Source organism: Toxorhynchites rutilus, chromosome 1 (genome assembly GCF_029784135.1).
Source record: "Toxorhynchites rutilus septentrionalis strain SRP chromosome 1, ASM2978413v1, whole genome shotgun sequence".
NCBI classification, from domain to species: Eukaryota; Metazoa; Arthropoda; class Insecta; order Diptera; family Culicidae; genus Toxorhynchites; species Toxorhynchites rutilus.
In genome coordinates this window covers 129,736,292-129,751,884 of record NC_073744.1, presented here as the reverse complement: position 1 = coordinate 129,751,884, position 15,593 = coordinate 129,736,292, and the positions used below count along the sequence as shown (strand labels likewise).

At 41.0% G+C, this 15,593-nt stretch overlaps 1 protein-coding gene across 1 annotated transcript in view; it reads left to right on the top strand.

The window, feature by feature from the left end:
• LOC129761437 (G1/S-specific cyclin-D2) overlaps positions 1-9,317 on the top strand; it is an 89,174-nt gene extending 79,857 nt beyond the window's left edge. The window contains exon 4 of the mRNA XM_055759156.1: positions 7,750-9,317. Within this exon, the coding sequence (XP_055615131.1) occupies positions 7,750-7,944 (195 nt within the window). The 3' untranslated portion in view covers positions 7,945-9,317. The remainder of the gene's footprint in view (positions 1-7,749) is intronic.
• Positions 9,318-15,593: the final 6,276 nt, after the last annotated feature.

The window sequence follows — 15,593 nt, the reverse complement described above, 5'->3', positions numbered from 1 at the left end:
CGCGAAGCCCACGATCTCCACGCCTTTGGGAAGCTTCAGATTCAGTACTCCGTTATACATTACGTTCCAGAGCGTTGGGCCCAGGATAGAGCCTTGTGGTACTCCGGCCGTTATATTCAACGTTGTCTGCCCCGTGCTCGTCTCGTAGACTAGGACGCGGTTCTGGAAGTAGCTTCCTAGAATTCTGCACAGGTACCCAGGAACCTTCATACGATGTAGGGACTCGGCAATGGCTTCCCAGCTAGCGCTGTTGAAAGCATTCCTCACGTCGATCGTTACTACAGCACAGTGTCGGTCGCCCCTCCGCTTTTGCTGTGATGCCTTCTCTGCTTTTTCAACCACTGTCCGGATAGCATCAACGGTGGACCTGCCTTTCCGGAATCCACACTGCATCTTTGACAGACCATGGTCACTCTCCGTACATTTCGTCAGTCTGTTGAGGATAATCCTTTCCAAGAGTTTCCCAAGAGTATCCAGCAGGCATATAGGCCTATAGGATGTTGGTACCCCCGGGGGCTTTCCTGGTTTTGGCAGCAGCACTAACTTTTGGATCTTCCATTTCTTAGGAAAGTGACCATCATCCAGGCATTTCTGTAGCACTATCCTGAAAATGTCCGGGAACGCCTGAATCGCCGTTTTCAGGGCCGCGTTGGGGATTCCGTCGGGGCCGGGCGCTTTGTTTACCTGCAGTCTCTTCGCCACTGTTACCAGTTCTTCACTGGAAACTTGAGAACGTTCGGTAGCTATTTCGGCGTACGGTGTCGGTGGCCATATCGTAGGATCATGCATCGGAAATAAACCCTCCACAATGACCTTCAGCTTCTCGGGACACGATTCGACGGGCGTCACAGGTCCTCTGATCTTCGCCATCACGACTCGATACGCGTTGCCCCATGGGTTGGCATCTGCATCTCGGCACAGCTCCTTGAAACAGTTCGCTTTGCTCAGTGTAATTCCCCGTTTCAAGGCGGCTCTAGCTGCTCGGTACACCGTATTACGTTCCTCTCTATCAGCGCTATTTCGTGCTCTCTGAACGCGTCTTCTGGCTTGAAGACAGCTAGCGCGAAGGTTGCGAAGAGAGTCGTTCCACCAGTAAGCTGGGCGTCTTCCATTTTTTGGTACAACTTTCCTCGGCATGGTAGTGTCGCATGCTCTCACCAGTAGATCTGTCAACTTTTCTGCGTTCCAATCTGAAGCTCCGCTAGCTAGACGAAGTGCTTCGACGAAAAGGTCATTGTCGAAAGCATTCGTCTTCCACTTCCGCTCACCTCTTGTTGTCCTCCGAACTAGCACGTGGTTTCGTTGACCGATTCTGTACCGGATCGCCTGGTGATCACTGTGCGTATACGACTCGCACACTTTCCACTCCGTACTCGCCAACAGCGACGGACTGCAAAAAGTAACGTCGATGATGGATTCGCGCCCATCTTTCCGGAAAGTGCTGGTGGTACCTTCGTTCAGTAACGTTACATCCAGCTTTGCTAGAGCTTCCAGTAGACTGTACCCTCTGATGTTGGTGCATCTACTTCCCCACTCCACCGCCCAGGCGTTGAAGTCGCCTCCAATGACGATCGGTGTTCTACCGATTAGTTCCTCGGTCATTGCGTCTAGCATCTGGTGGAATTGCTCAGTTGTCCATCTCGGGGGTGCGTAGCAACTACACATGAAGATTCCATTAATTTTGGCGATTACGAAACCTTCATGTGAACCTCCAACCACTTCCTGGATAGGATATCTGCCCATCACCTGTATTGCAGCAATCCCTAAGCTATCCGTCGCCCAGCTGCCATTATCACGGGGTACTCGGTACGGCTCCGCTATGATTGCAACGTCGCATTTTGTCTCTGTTGTCGACTGCCACAACAGTTGCTGAGCTGTGTTGCAATGGTTCAGATTGATCTGAATTATCTCCGTTACTGCGATTCTGCTAACGCCTTCTTATACGAGGGACACTTGAAGCTTCCTGTCGCATGGTCGCTGCCGTTCTCTGGTTTGCAGAGCAGGCATTTCGGTTGCTTCGTGCAGTCTCTCGCAACATGCCCTTTCTCACCGCATCGTTTGAATGTTTGTATGTTTTTATGTTTGTATGTTTGTAGCATGTATGTCTGTAGCGCTGACCCACATTAATAGAAATTTGACCCCCTTCCTGTTGACCGATTGATCTGAAATTTGGAACACACCTTAATCTCTGTGGCCATTATAAAACTGTGTATTTCATGATCTTGAAAATCCAAGATGGCGGCCGCTACGTAGCAGTTAGCAGTTATCACACCTCTCCTTCATTAGTCTAGGAAGACTAAAATAAAATCGTGGGGCACGTTGGATTTCCATTATCCACAATTAGCGACTTCATGATAGCTTTTTATTAAAATAGTGACATCTGAGGAACTCTTATTGGTTAATTTTTGAGATGTGTATTTTCTCCGCATCTTGATGCCGATTTCGAAAATTATGCTAATATTTTACTATACTAACCAGGGATGGTAAAAAATCACATTCAACGATCAATGAATAAGTATATCCCTCTAGTCGGATGTTTTTAAATCACCCCCAGCAGGCGAGGCTCTTTTATTCTTCATATGTACACAGAGAGAATACTTGGAACGGTGAGCTACCAAGATCTCAAAAAAGCAATATGAGAGCGGAATCCCAACTGCTTGCACTCTCGAAGCATTACTTTTACTACTCAGGTTTTATCGTGAGTACAAGCCACAAACGATTAATCCCATTCCATAGAGCGGATGATGAGTTCTTGATCGGAAAGTGTAACAAGAGACGATCAACTGAAATCTTACGACACTCATCGAGGGATTTTTAATTCTCTATTGCACTGTCCGCAGTGAGTGGCTGACTCAGTCTCGTGTCGATTTTATTTTGCTGTCGTCTCCCGCCCGATAAACAGCAGACGGGTAATGGATGCAATTGATTAATTTTATTACCAGCAGATTTGGGCGAATCTCATCCCGCCCAAAATCGTTTTTAGATTCCAATAATTCTGAACATTCACATTTTTCTCCAAATAATTTTTCCAACAGTAATTCAATTAGTGACTTCACGAAACACCTTTCGAATTCGATTGAATTTCAGACCCTTTTTTATTTTGTAGATAAAACGGATCACATATTTGATTAATTCAATTCTGTGTGGTTACGTTCTTCGTTGCGAATAAATGTAATGAAATAGTATGGACGTATGATATTCATGTAACGTGGACTTCCGACATATGTGGCAGTAGATTTGTCGAACGACTAATGTTTTTTTATATCCCTTCAAACTTGTTGCATCTCTCAAGTGTACATACTGCTTTGACCGCAGATTTGCATGGTAGAATCTGGTTAATTTCAGGTATTCAGTCTTCATATTGTCGAATGAATACTGTTGGAACAATAGGTATCGCAGCAAATGATTATTAACATCTTACCTTATCATCAAACGGTATGCGAATAATTTCAGTGAACTGACGGCATTGGAATATATGCTTAGTGAGGACCACACAATTATTATCAGAGCGAATAAACGTCCGACTGGAAGTCATGAACATCAATTCAATGTGCCCAAGATAAATTTATCCTTTGAAGGTCATTAACCTTTCTAAAGATGATCAGATGGAATATATTCCAATGTCGTCTGGAATAACCTGTCCAACACCTTATGATCGTAATATTGTTTTTGCTATTATTCTGATGTTTCATAACACGGCACTCTATTGATTATTCGCCGAAAATGAATAAAAAATATCCTTGAAGTTAGCCTACGGTTTTAGTAGCAGTGCAATATGGTGAGCCAGTCTCAGGATAAGAAAACATTTAAAAATAAAGCTTTTTTTTGAATGAATCAATAGTAAAACAAAACGTCAAGAAATATTCAGCTTTGTGATAGCAGATAATCATTATCCATTTGAGTTGTATGAGTATTTCATTCCCCCACAAACTGTGGATAGTCTATCTGCATACAAATTATGTAGAGTGCCGCAATCCAAAAAAATTATGAGCAAATAACAAAGACACATGTTGACATATTTGCGCTAATTTATGTTTTTTTATTAATTCAAGGTAATCAAGGTCTTTTCTAGACACCAGTTTACTCGGCCCCGAAAAAAGTGGTCTGTATTTGGGCAGGCGGAAAAATATATCTCGCAAGACCACGTGTTCGATGTCGTAAAAGCCTTGGCCAATAACGCATTTACATTAACTCATAAAATTAGTGATTTGAGAGGGATTATTGTTTGTAGTCTCTTGATTAATTTAAACACCATCTGAGAAATCCTCCGTGAAACATGAAACATTAAAGTCGTCCTATCTGCTGTAGCGCATTTTTTTTATTTTACCCAGTTTCATCGAAGTAAACGCGCTCGGAAAGGAAAATTGAACGCCCGGATGAGAGAGCGAGAATCGTACGTCATAGAGACACTCATTCCCATGGAGCAAATTCTTGTTAGGAGTTGAAAGCAAAACGAGGAAGGAGAGTAACTCAATTATTCGAACTAGTTTCAGTCTAGCAATGCTTTGGTCAACTCAGAGTTACCAAGAGAAAATCATTTGGTTATGATGGGTGAGGATTAATAGTTAGTCGCAGTTTGCACAGATTGCGATCTGTGCAGTTTGCGATTAATCGTAAATCACATCATGCTCCCTTGTTTTCCATCCTTGATACTAACCTTTAAACCGCCTGACCAATTTTCGATCGTTTCACATCAAATGGAAGGAATGAACTTTTGTGGAAAAATTGTAAGCTGCGTCTCAATTGTTTTCAACCTTTTTTTCCTGTATGATTTTCGCAAAGATGAAACACTTTTGGGTAACTTATGAAAAATTCTGGAAAGTATATATTTTCGATATTGGGATATCTTTATATATAAAAGAGAGTTTTTCCCACGTACGTATAACTCATCATCATGGGAGAACGGCTGATCAGATCTACGTCGTCCATATATTTTGTGAGTTTTTTCTTCACCCAAATTAGAATGATAGAGTACTTTGGAAAACATTTGAGATGATTGGAAAAATTCGAGAAAATTGATATGACTATGCATATCTTTATATATAAGAAGGATATTTAAAATAAAAAGGGAAAATTATTCGAAAATAAGAGGTACGCATATGTATATTTCGCTGTGGAATTCATCATTTAGATCAATTCACAGACATACAAACTCTCTTGAAATATATTCGTTATTTTTACCAACCAAAATATTCTCTAGAAATACATTATATGGCAGGACAACGTTTGCCGGGTCAGCTAGTATTTTTATAAATATTAAGCCATATGTTTTATTTATTAAAAATATCGTTCAACAACCGAAATATGTGCCTTCCTGATATGTTATGTAAATACAGGTTGGACTCGATTATCCGGGAACGAGCGAACGTGATGAATTATAGAGGTTTTACACTTTTCAGTTCATTCACCTCTGAGATTATCAGGGATTCGATTATCCGGAATTTTAGACTCGATTATCCGGAGTATTTTATTTTTGATTTTCGGAAAATTTGAAAAATTTGTATAATAATTCCATATTGAATAGCTAATATGGGTATCAAATGAAAGTGCTTGACTAGAAGAACACAGTTATTAATAAAAAAAAGCAAATCCAATACGGCGGCCACTACGAAATGGCGGATTACATATTTTCTCAGAACCTAATCAATATGGGTATCAAATGAAAGGGCTTCACTAGTAGAATACAGTTATTTATGAAAAATTGAACTCGTCCTGTTGACTAATTGTTCTAAAATTTGGACCATACCTTTAATTCTACTCTCATTATAAAACTGCGTATTCCATGATCTTGAATAATTCAATTTGGCCGCTGCTAAAAAATGGCTGAATAACTTGACTTGGAGAATACACTACACTATGAACAACATAAATCTCCTCAATATTGGTATCAAATGAAATGATTAGACTAATAGAATTCAGTATATCATAAAAATATTCCGATGAAAGTTAGGTAAGAAATAAAATTTTTTAAAATAATGATTTTTTGAATGGTTTTAATGTATACTAATGATACAGGGCAAGCCGAATGAATCCATTTGAAAAGTAATAAGTTGTTTGAAGAATTGGATTTTTCATGATCTGCTACGTTGTACTAGTCAAGAGCTTTCTTTTTTTTGCCCATATTGATGAGGTTTTGAAAATATATATATGGCGCCATTTTGTGCTGGCGGCCATTTTGGATTTGAATTTTCCGTGAGTAACTGCATTCTATTAGTCAATCCCTTTCATTTGATATACATATTGATGGGATTTTGAGAAAATATCTACATAATCCGCCATTCTGTAGCGGCCGCCATCTTGGATTTTCAAGATAATGGAATACGCAGTTTTATAATGACACCAGAGATAAAGATGTGTTCCAGATTTCAGACCACACGGTCAATAGGAAGGGGGTTAAATTTCTATTAATGTGGTACAGCGACACAGACAAAGTTACAAGGTTACAAAGTTTCAAAGTCACAAAAATACAAACATGTCCAAGCTAGATAAAACTGTTCAATAAATAAGTGCAAATCATAATTATATTACGTTTACCGAGAGAAAATTCGTTTTTTTATGATTCGATTATCCGGAGTGAAAAAAAAAATCTATACTCCGGAATCATGCTATGAGATATGTCAATATATTTTAGTAGTTGAAGTTATATTCGTAAGCGCTTAAGCGTCCGGATTTCGAAGTATTACTACAGTTACCACAAACGCAGTCAACTTCGGTTTTTTGTTGCCGTTTTGCGAAAGATTCTGAATAGTATAATTTGTGAATCATTTGTTTGGGAATGATGTTTTTGGGAGCGTTGGAGATGTAATTTTGCTAATAGGTACGGAAAAATTACTCGGATATTCGATAAGATATTTTTTCGATTTAATTCGTGTTCAGACAGCTGTGCAAGCTAAGATGTGATATACGGAACATGTCTTCTTATTTTTATTACGCAAGAGCATCTCTATTATTTCAATTCCATTGCTCGGATTCACATTACAACGCGAAATACAACTGGAAACGGAGGCTAAACCCTAATTCCCCTCTCAGCAATAAGTCTCCAGAATCGATTTTTTTTTGGACTCGTCTGTGACAAAAAAAAATCATTCGACGATATTTCGTTTCGCTAACAAGTTTGAACATTCCTTGCAATGGTTGTTGCTGTTGCAAAGAAATGAATTAGTCGAACGAAAAAAGAGCCATCGCGCCAATTCCTGGCATCTTCCCGTAGGTCCTCTGGGTTTGCGTATAAAAACCCAATTCGGACACATGTGGTGAGTATATTTTTTTCGCTCACTCCCAAGGAATCATACCGTTGCAAAAATAAAACATTCCGAACAGTGACGACTAGGTTTTTCATTCATGAAAATCCCTCCAGACCCGTTCGAACCGGGTGAATGAGAGTGCCAGCGCGTTTGTCTGTCATTCAACTTTTGCGTCTTCAGGAGACCAAGGGAACACTGCATAGGGAACAAAAAAGAAAAACACGTTCGACACAACGCAATCTTCCTGCAAGGGGTCCCAAGTTTTTTTTTCTGTCTCGTTCAGGCTGATGCTGATGCGTGTGTCACAATCTCGACACTGTGTCACAGCGCAACAGAGTAAATCAGAATTTTCACAAGGCCACCAACAGGTGGCCTGCATATGGTTGTGCGCATTTGATCGAATAAATCATGCTAAATGGAGCTTTCTCTTTTGCCACTTGAACGTCTCAGAGAGTCAGTCACTGTAGCACTCACATTCTTTCCTTTCTCTCCGGTCCCATTGCAGGAGTACATCTGTGAGTGCATGGACAAGATGGAATCCCTGTTCCAGGAGCAGCGCCGCCGGTTGCCCCAACCGATGCACATCGCGTCGGCAACGGCAACTATCGTTGCCCAACAGCAGCAGCATCTGCAGCCGCCCTGCGTAAGTCACAAAAACAGCTCCACTACTCCAACGGATGTGCAGGATATCGATTTCTAGGAGGGCGGCGACAGGAGACAAAAAAAAACACAAAAGGGCGCCATGATCGTGGCCGGTAATAAACGATCCCCAGCTTTACTATTACTACTCAGATTTATTATACACATACACATACACACAGGGCGGCAGAGTTAGCCACCCTATCTCTCTCCCCCCTTCCCACGGTTCTAAGAAGATTTCAGTATGCGATTAACAGAAGCCGCGCAGCAGCAGTAGCAGAAGACGCGAAAGAGGAAGAATTGATGCTAAAACAATTTTGGTGCTATATTTTTTACATTAAATTTAAGGTAAACTCAAGAACTCAAGACCTGTTGGAGGGAGAGGGGGAGCAGTTTGGTGTGACAGGTCATGCATGTGCAAGCGAAGGATTTCATCGCGGCTCTGTTGCTTCGAGAATCGGAGGAAGCCGCGACGACGGGACGAGAGGGGGGGGGGGATAATAGTGTGCGCATACTCTGCAACTTCAACTCTGTAAAAAGTAGCTTGTAGTTTTGGTTCCTGAAAGGCAAGGAAGCAGCAATTTTTTATTAACAAAAAAAAAAAAGAAATGAGAAAATGCAATAATTTCAGAGAGAAGAGTATATATTTTTACAAAGGAAAACTATACAAAACCTTAAAACGAAGATACGTGAATTTATATCTAAACTCTTAAACTGATAGAGCAAAGCTTGAGGTTTAATGTGAAAACCACACAAAAAACACTAGAAAACGAATAAGAAAAAAAAAACAAAAGGAAACGTAAGATTTCGAGTGCTTCCAGTAGAGGGCGATATTGAATGCGAGTGTGCTAAACAAACAAACAAACAAACAAAAATAGTATGTTATTGAATGATCTAGATCGTCGTTAGGCGAGTAAGTGAACTATGTTATTTTTTGCTCTTTATATTTTGTACATATAGCAGTTAAACAATTCAGTGCTTATTAGATCCTAATGTAAGCCCAAGAAAAAAAAATCAAAGAAGTCAAAGGTAGCCGCGGAAAAATAACACACAGAGAGAGGAGAGAGAGAGAAACCAGATTCAAGATGAAACAACAATATGCAACGAGAAAATATAAAAAAAAAGAAATCTAAGAAGTAGCAAACAATTAGTAGCACTAAAATAACTATATATGGTTAGCTATAACGAACTGAAAACGTTTGCTGGTGAGAAGAACAGTTTTATCGGAAGGCAAAAACAAAGTGATAGGAAAATTGAATTCGCAGGAGTGGGAAGAAGTGATACTGAAGGAGGAAGGGTAGCTGCAGAATAATTTATACTGGGAAACCCCTTTTTTTCTGTATACTACTACACGGTAATGCTCGTGTAAATAATATATTTTATAATTCTTTATTGTATTAACCCCAGAAAAACACGATTGTTTCGAAAACACTATTTGATCGCTAGTGAATATATTTTCTTCGTCGACCAGAAAAGTGGACCTCGTTGAATTCGTTCGGAAAACCCTTCTGACAAGTTAGTATAATTGTATACTGGAACTGGATCTTGGGTGAGCTTGAGTCAGATATTCTAATAATTATTCTCATAATCAGATCCTATGTAGAGATAGCTGTTTTTTTGTCGTACATGGCATTCACGATGCTAGAAATGCGGAAGATATTACGTTCCACGTAGAATTGGTTAGAAGTGGGATTTTTTCGGACCTCTCCAGTGTTTCATTTCCATCGAAGTAATGCAAAATGTGATCCAAGTTTTTCCTTCGCCCTCGCTTTTCCGATTTTGACGATAGGAAGCTCAAAAACTATCCAGAAAGTAGCAGACGTTGTTTATTAGTTCGACAGTGGGCGGGGCTAGGGCCACCTTCTTTGTAAGCAAAAATCCCTGCGTTCAGTACGCATCAAGCTGTGGTAGCGAGATGACTGTAACTCTTCCACTTGCCTTGCTGTGATTAGTTAAAATATACGCCGCAATGGAAGGCATACAAATCCCACCATTTTAAGAACTGCGTTCAATGATTTGATCTTGAGAAAACGGTTGACGTAAACCACATCATTCGAATGGAATTCCTCGTCAATCCCCTTTCTGACTCAATAAAATGTCGACGATCACGAAGCTCGAGGGTTATCCAGAAAGTAGCAGATGTTATTGACTTAGTGTACAAAGATACCTACGTCCAGTACGAGCTGTTCGTAACTATCTGATTTTTCCCATTGTGATTAATAAAAATGTGCGCCACAATGGAGACCACACAAATCCCACGATTTGTGAAGTCCGTTTAGTGATTTGGTTTTTGTTGACAAAAAGTTATAAATCAATTCCAATTTATTACGAACGCTGAGAAGTGTACAAGAATTGAATAATTATCACAGGCTGCGTAAAGGCGGGTATAAGAAATTCCACGAATTCTTTATGGAAAGAAAAGATCCAATTCGTTTAAGCCAGGGGTTTTCACATTTTTTTTATGGCAGAGCACTTTTTATAGCAAAATAATTTGACGGAGCACCTGCATTTTTCAATCAATAAAACAAATCTTATTTGCATTGACATTACCCAACTGGAAACAACTCTATTTCGGTTCCGAGTCGCTGTTACACGACATCTGACCCGGAGTAACAATATAAATCTCTATATGCCCAGTAAAATGAAATTAAAGAATTGTTTTTTTCAAGGTGGGTTTTCAGGCGGGAGCATTTGCTATAACTTCGCGGAGCACAAATTTCCCGCGGAGCACCATTTGAAAACCCCTGGTTTAAGCTACCAGCTTGACGGTGTTTCGCCAAACGAACGTGGAAAGTCCAGGAGTTTATTTAGAGTACAAGCTCACCGACAAGACAAGGACAAAAAACCAAACCGTGCTTCAAACAAACTTTTGCATCAAATTCAATCGTTTGAGTGGCAGTAAAAGTCGCCCTTGAGCCAAATTGTTCGCGCCCGACGTTCCGAGTGCCGAACAAAATTTAAGCAACCGAAACCACGCCCACCGAACATGCGCAACAATGCAATCCGCTATAAAAGTGGCGAGCACGATGCGCTCCACAACAGTATTTCAACCGTGTTTCGATAACCATCGTCCAGGTTTCCTCCGGCCGCCGAGCAGTTAAATGCAGAATTTCTTCAACCACGAGAGAATTTTCCTACCACCACCAAGCAGTAACCAGTTTGACATCGACCACTGCGCAATAAGCAGCAGCAGGAACAGAAACAACAGCAGCAGCAGCAGCAAAAGAATGCAGAAGCAGAAAGTACAGTTGCATTCTCCGACGGTGCAGCTATTCCACGTGTTAACGCAATGGTGTGATTCCTTCCGAAACAGAGAATAAAAAATACCATTTTGTAAATCGAGACATCATTCGTTCTTCCTTCCAACATCAGCATCCTGAGTTTTGCGCAATTATCACAAGCAGTTCTTTTCAGAATTACTTGTTAAGAGTTTATGTTTTCCCGCAAGTGATAATTGCCAATTTATTCTGACGGGTTGCGCCTGCGCCCGGACACAAATATTTCATCAATAATCACTTCTTGAATTATCTATCCGACATTACCGAACATTTTGTTGACCATTTCTCACAGGCTTTGTCGTCCTTCGTGTACCAACAATTTCAATCACACAAAATTAGTTCTGAATACTCCCACTTTCTTCTTTTGCACCGATCTAGCGGTCTTGATGATGTCGGTTATCTTCTTCACAAACGGGAAAACCTTCCTCCCGTTTCTTTCCAATAAAATATGGGAACTGAGAGGTGACACCCATCCTAAACCCTGAAAAGAACAATTGTTTTGCTGACTACTACCGACCAATTACCATAAAGAGGTGAGATTCTTGGAAAAAGTGGAAAAGTAGAAGCAACAGAAGACTTGTGGAGTCTCGTGCTCTACTCAAAAAAATTGTCGATTCGTTTTCCGTCCCAATAAAAGGGCTGACAATAACCTCAGCGAACTTGGAGATCTTCTTGAGTTCCACCTGGAAAACGAGTCTTCCGAACATGTCGCTGGGATGATCGAAAGTAGACAGCTACCATTGAAGTACTATCGTAATGGTTTTGAATCCGGACGACTCTTCCAACATTACATCTTTTGCATGTTGAATCAATCCGACTGATAGCTACTATTGTATTAATTTAATGTGGTGTCAAGCTTAGCTTCTGACAAAAACATGTCGAAAATTGAACCAAATACTTGTGTTCCGCAAACCCATGCCCGGAATAAAAAAACACATATGCCGACCCCAAAATATGTCGGTATGCTCTAGAGTACACTGGAAGATCGGATTAGGGAACGCTACTCATTCACAAAAAATACGCAGCAGTATGATTTTCAACGAAGAAGAAAGAATTATCGTGGAGTGGAGGAAAAGTCGCTGAAAATCTCAGTGAGAGTTGAATATCCTCAAAACCCATCATCTAAGCAGAATGGATCAAAAGCTTTATGAAAAGACACCTGGAACTTTTCAAGAGCGTTGTTAATAACTTGGCTAGTTTTGTTTGAATACGATAGTCGCACATGGTTATTATCGAATGAATCATAGGATGAATTTCATAACCTTTGTTCATTATCAGTGTTTGAATATCTGTCAATATCGAATGAACCATAATGTGTCATGCTACAAACCATTCTCGAATATGTAACCTACCATGCATGGGTGATTCAGATACTTGACCGAATGACAGTATTCACTTTCGCTGCAACAAACGAACATGCGCAGCGAGGAATAAAGTCCATTGATTGCATACCCGAGCTGTACCAAACACCGCACACCACTCTCGATGCCTGCATATAAGTTTGAACCGCATATATCCACTCATTCTAGCTATAGTGGACTGCACAGACAAGCGCAGAGTGATAATTGATACATGGAAAATTACTGAGGGAGCCGAGGTACGCCAACGTCTTCTTGGTGTAATGGGAAGACGCGTTGTCCGACCAGATTTCAAAAAGTTGCCTTATACAAAATGTCCATCACGTCCAAAAAACACCCTATGCCAAATTTCAGCTCAATCGGACTTAAGGGAGAGTGGCGCAAAGCGGTCAAAGTGCAATTCTAAGACGATTGGCATCAAATTTTTTTTTTAAAACCTCGATTTTGGTGATTTATCGTTTTTCAAAAAAACTCTAATTTTAACGTTTGTGACACCAGTAAATGAAGTCCGAATGAGCTGATATTATGCATTGGTTATATCATCGTGCAAATCAACATTTCGTAGCAAGTTCCGAATTCAAAATCGAGATAACTATTTTTATTATCACCCTAAACCATACTTTTCGTTTCGCATGCCGAATAAAAACTGAGTCCCAGAGTATCGATTTTTGCCAAAAAAAAATTTTCGAGATGACACTAGATCGTTTCATGCAATTTTAAGACATTTGGCAACAAAAAAAAATTTTTTCGGAAACCCCGATTTGCTTTACTCCTCCCTCCTTGGGTGGTTTTTCGATTTTCAAAAAACTCAAACTTTGACCGCTTTGCGCCACTCTCCCTTAAGTCCGATTAAGCTGATATTTTGCATAGGGTGTTTTTTCGAGGTGGTGAACATTTTTTATGGGGTAACTTTTTGAAACTCGAGATGACCATTTTCATTGGCACCCTAATAATGCTCCTCTAAGAACGGAACCAGAATCTTCTCCTGGCACCTCTTCTGGTACACCTTCTGGTTGATGGCAAGTTCGCTCGGCTTGTTAAACCAGGGCTTTGAAATCCCTTTGTCGGAGATTGCAATATACAGCATAACTTTCTCAAACTTATGCTTGTATTTGTATTTCACCCCGGGGGGTGTGGACGTCTTGTCGCTGGTATGGTACCGGTCATTGCCGGAAATGTGGGACTTTGACAGCGGAAAATAACCCTCGTCATCCAGCACAAACGACGTCCCGCGATAATTTTTCTTCGTCCACCGTTACTGAGATTTCGGATGTAGGATGGGAGCTGAGATCGGCGGATGTAGGAATGGGAGCGACGAAATTTTCGTCCGGCGTCACGCAAACTCGTACCGTTATTGTTGTCGAACAGCTTTTTCAGAAATCCATCTTCTTTTTCATCATGATTTTCGCCGGACGGCCACTACCGGTCTTCCGTTCCGGGATGCCAGAGTCTGGTAAACAGTGCTCACCGGCACATTTCCGTCCCGAAAGTGGTCTACTGTAAACTTTTCTCCTTGACTTTCACGCGTTTCGAAGAACCGTACAACGCGCTCGCGGAGTGCTTGTTGTTTTGACGCCATCCTTGATCGAACTGACATCACCCGATCGAAAAGCAACGAGCAACCCGTTTCTAGGGAGCCCAGAGAACAATTGATTATGATTATGAGGCATTCATGTAAATCACTTAAGTTTGGATCACCTACGTGGACAGATTTTGACGCATTACGGTACTTAACGATATGTGTAAAAACTAAGGCTGTATCTAAGGCTTTAAGGCTTCATCTCAGAGGGAACAGAAAAAAAATTCGATCTCCACAGGAGAGGGACACCTTGAAACTCCCAAAGTGATATGGGAGAAGCTGGCGGGCTGGAGCATGGAAACTGATGTCCAGTAACAGACTACTGCCAATATAATGACGAATGATGTCAAAAACGAAGAGTCTCTGTAAAAAAGACACGTCGACTCGATAGCGTTTGTAGTCCAATGAGCGCACATCCCTGCTCGTATGGAGGCAAATTGGCATAGCTTGACCATGGAAGTCGGTGTAACGCAAATATTACGAATCTTTTTTGAATCCGTTCAATTCGTGAAACGTGGACATGGAGCTCAAATTTGTACTCCATATTCTAGAGCACTACGAACCAACGAACAATACAAAGTTTTAAGCGCATAAAAGTCGAACAGCGCAGTGTTGAGGCGTAAAAATCCAGACATGGTATTGGCCCTCGCGATCGACGTGGATATGCGTTCGTTGAATCGTAGTTTGCTGTCCAACAACAGTCCAAGATCGTTTATAGAATTGACTCTTGCAAGCGTCAAATGGACCACCGAGTATTCGAATCTGATTGGCGACTGACCACGAGTGAAGGTGATGACCTTGTATTTGGCTGTGTGAGTAAACACATGCCGTTGAGCTGACACCACGTTATTAACCGAGCAATATCAGTTTGAAGCACATGAATGAAACGAAGATCAAAGGTCCCAGATGTCTGCCTTGCGGAACACCTGATGGTATTTTGAAGATCTCAGATTTGGTATCACGAACCTCAACGAAGGCCTTTCTACATGACAAGTAAGAGTTCAGCCATCGAACAATCCACGGAGGCAGACCAATGCGATTTAGCTTTGAAATAGCAAGATTGCGAGGTACTTTATCGTAAGCCTTCGAGAAGTCTATGTACACGGCGTCTGCTCGCTAACGCTTCTCGATGCTGCGGATAACTGTTCTGGCACTTTTTAAATGAATTCATGTTGAGAATCCGAGATTATTGGCTCAAATAGCTTAATACAACTTGTCATGTGAAAGGCTTTCTAACACCTTCACCAAATAGCTCAAGATCGAAACGGGCCAATAATTTTCCACATTGAGCATATTACCAGCCTTGAAGATCGGTGTGATTAATGCAAGGTTCCAAAAATCCGGGAAAAAGGCCATCCATAAGAGAGTGGTTAAATATAAGCATGACGGGAGCGGCTAAAGGTGCGTCCACATTATGCCGAATGATGCCGATCGGCCTGTACCAGGTTCGTTATGTAATGTGGACGCCCCTTCGGGTGCACGAAGCCGAAGTTCC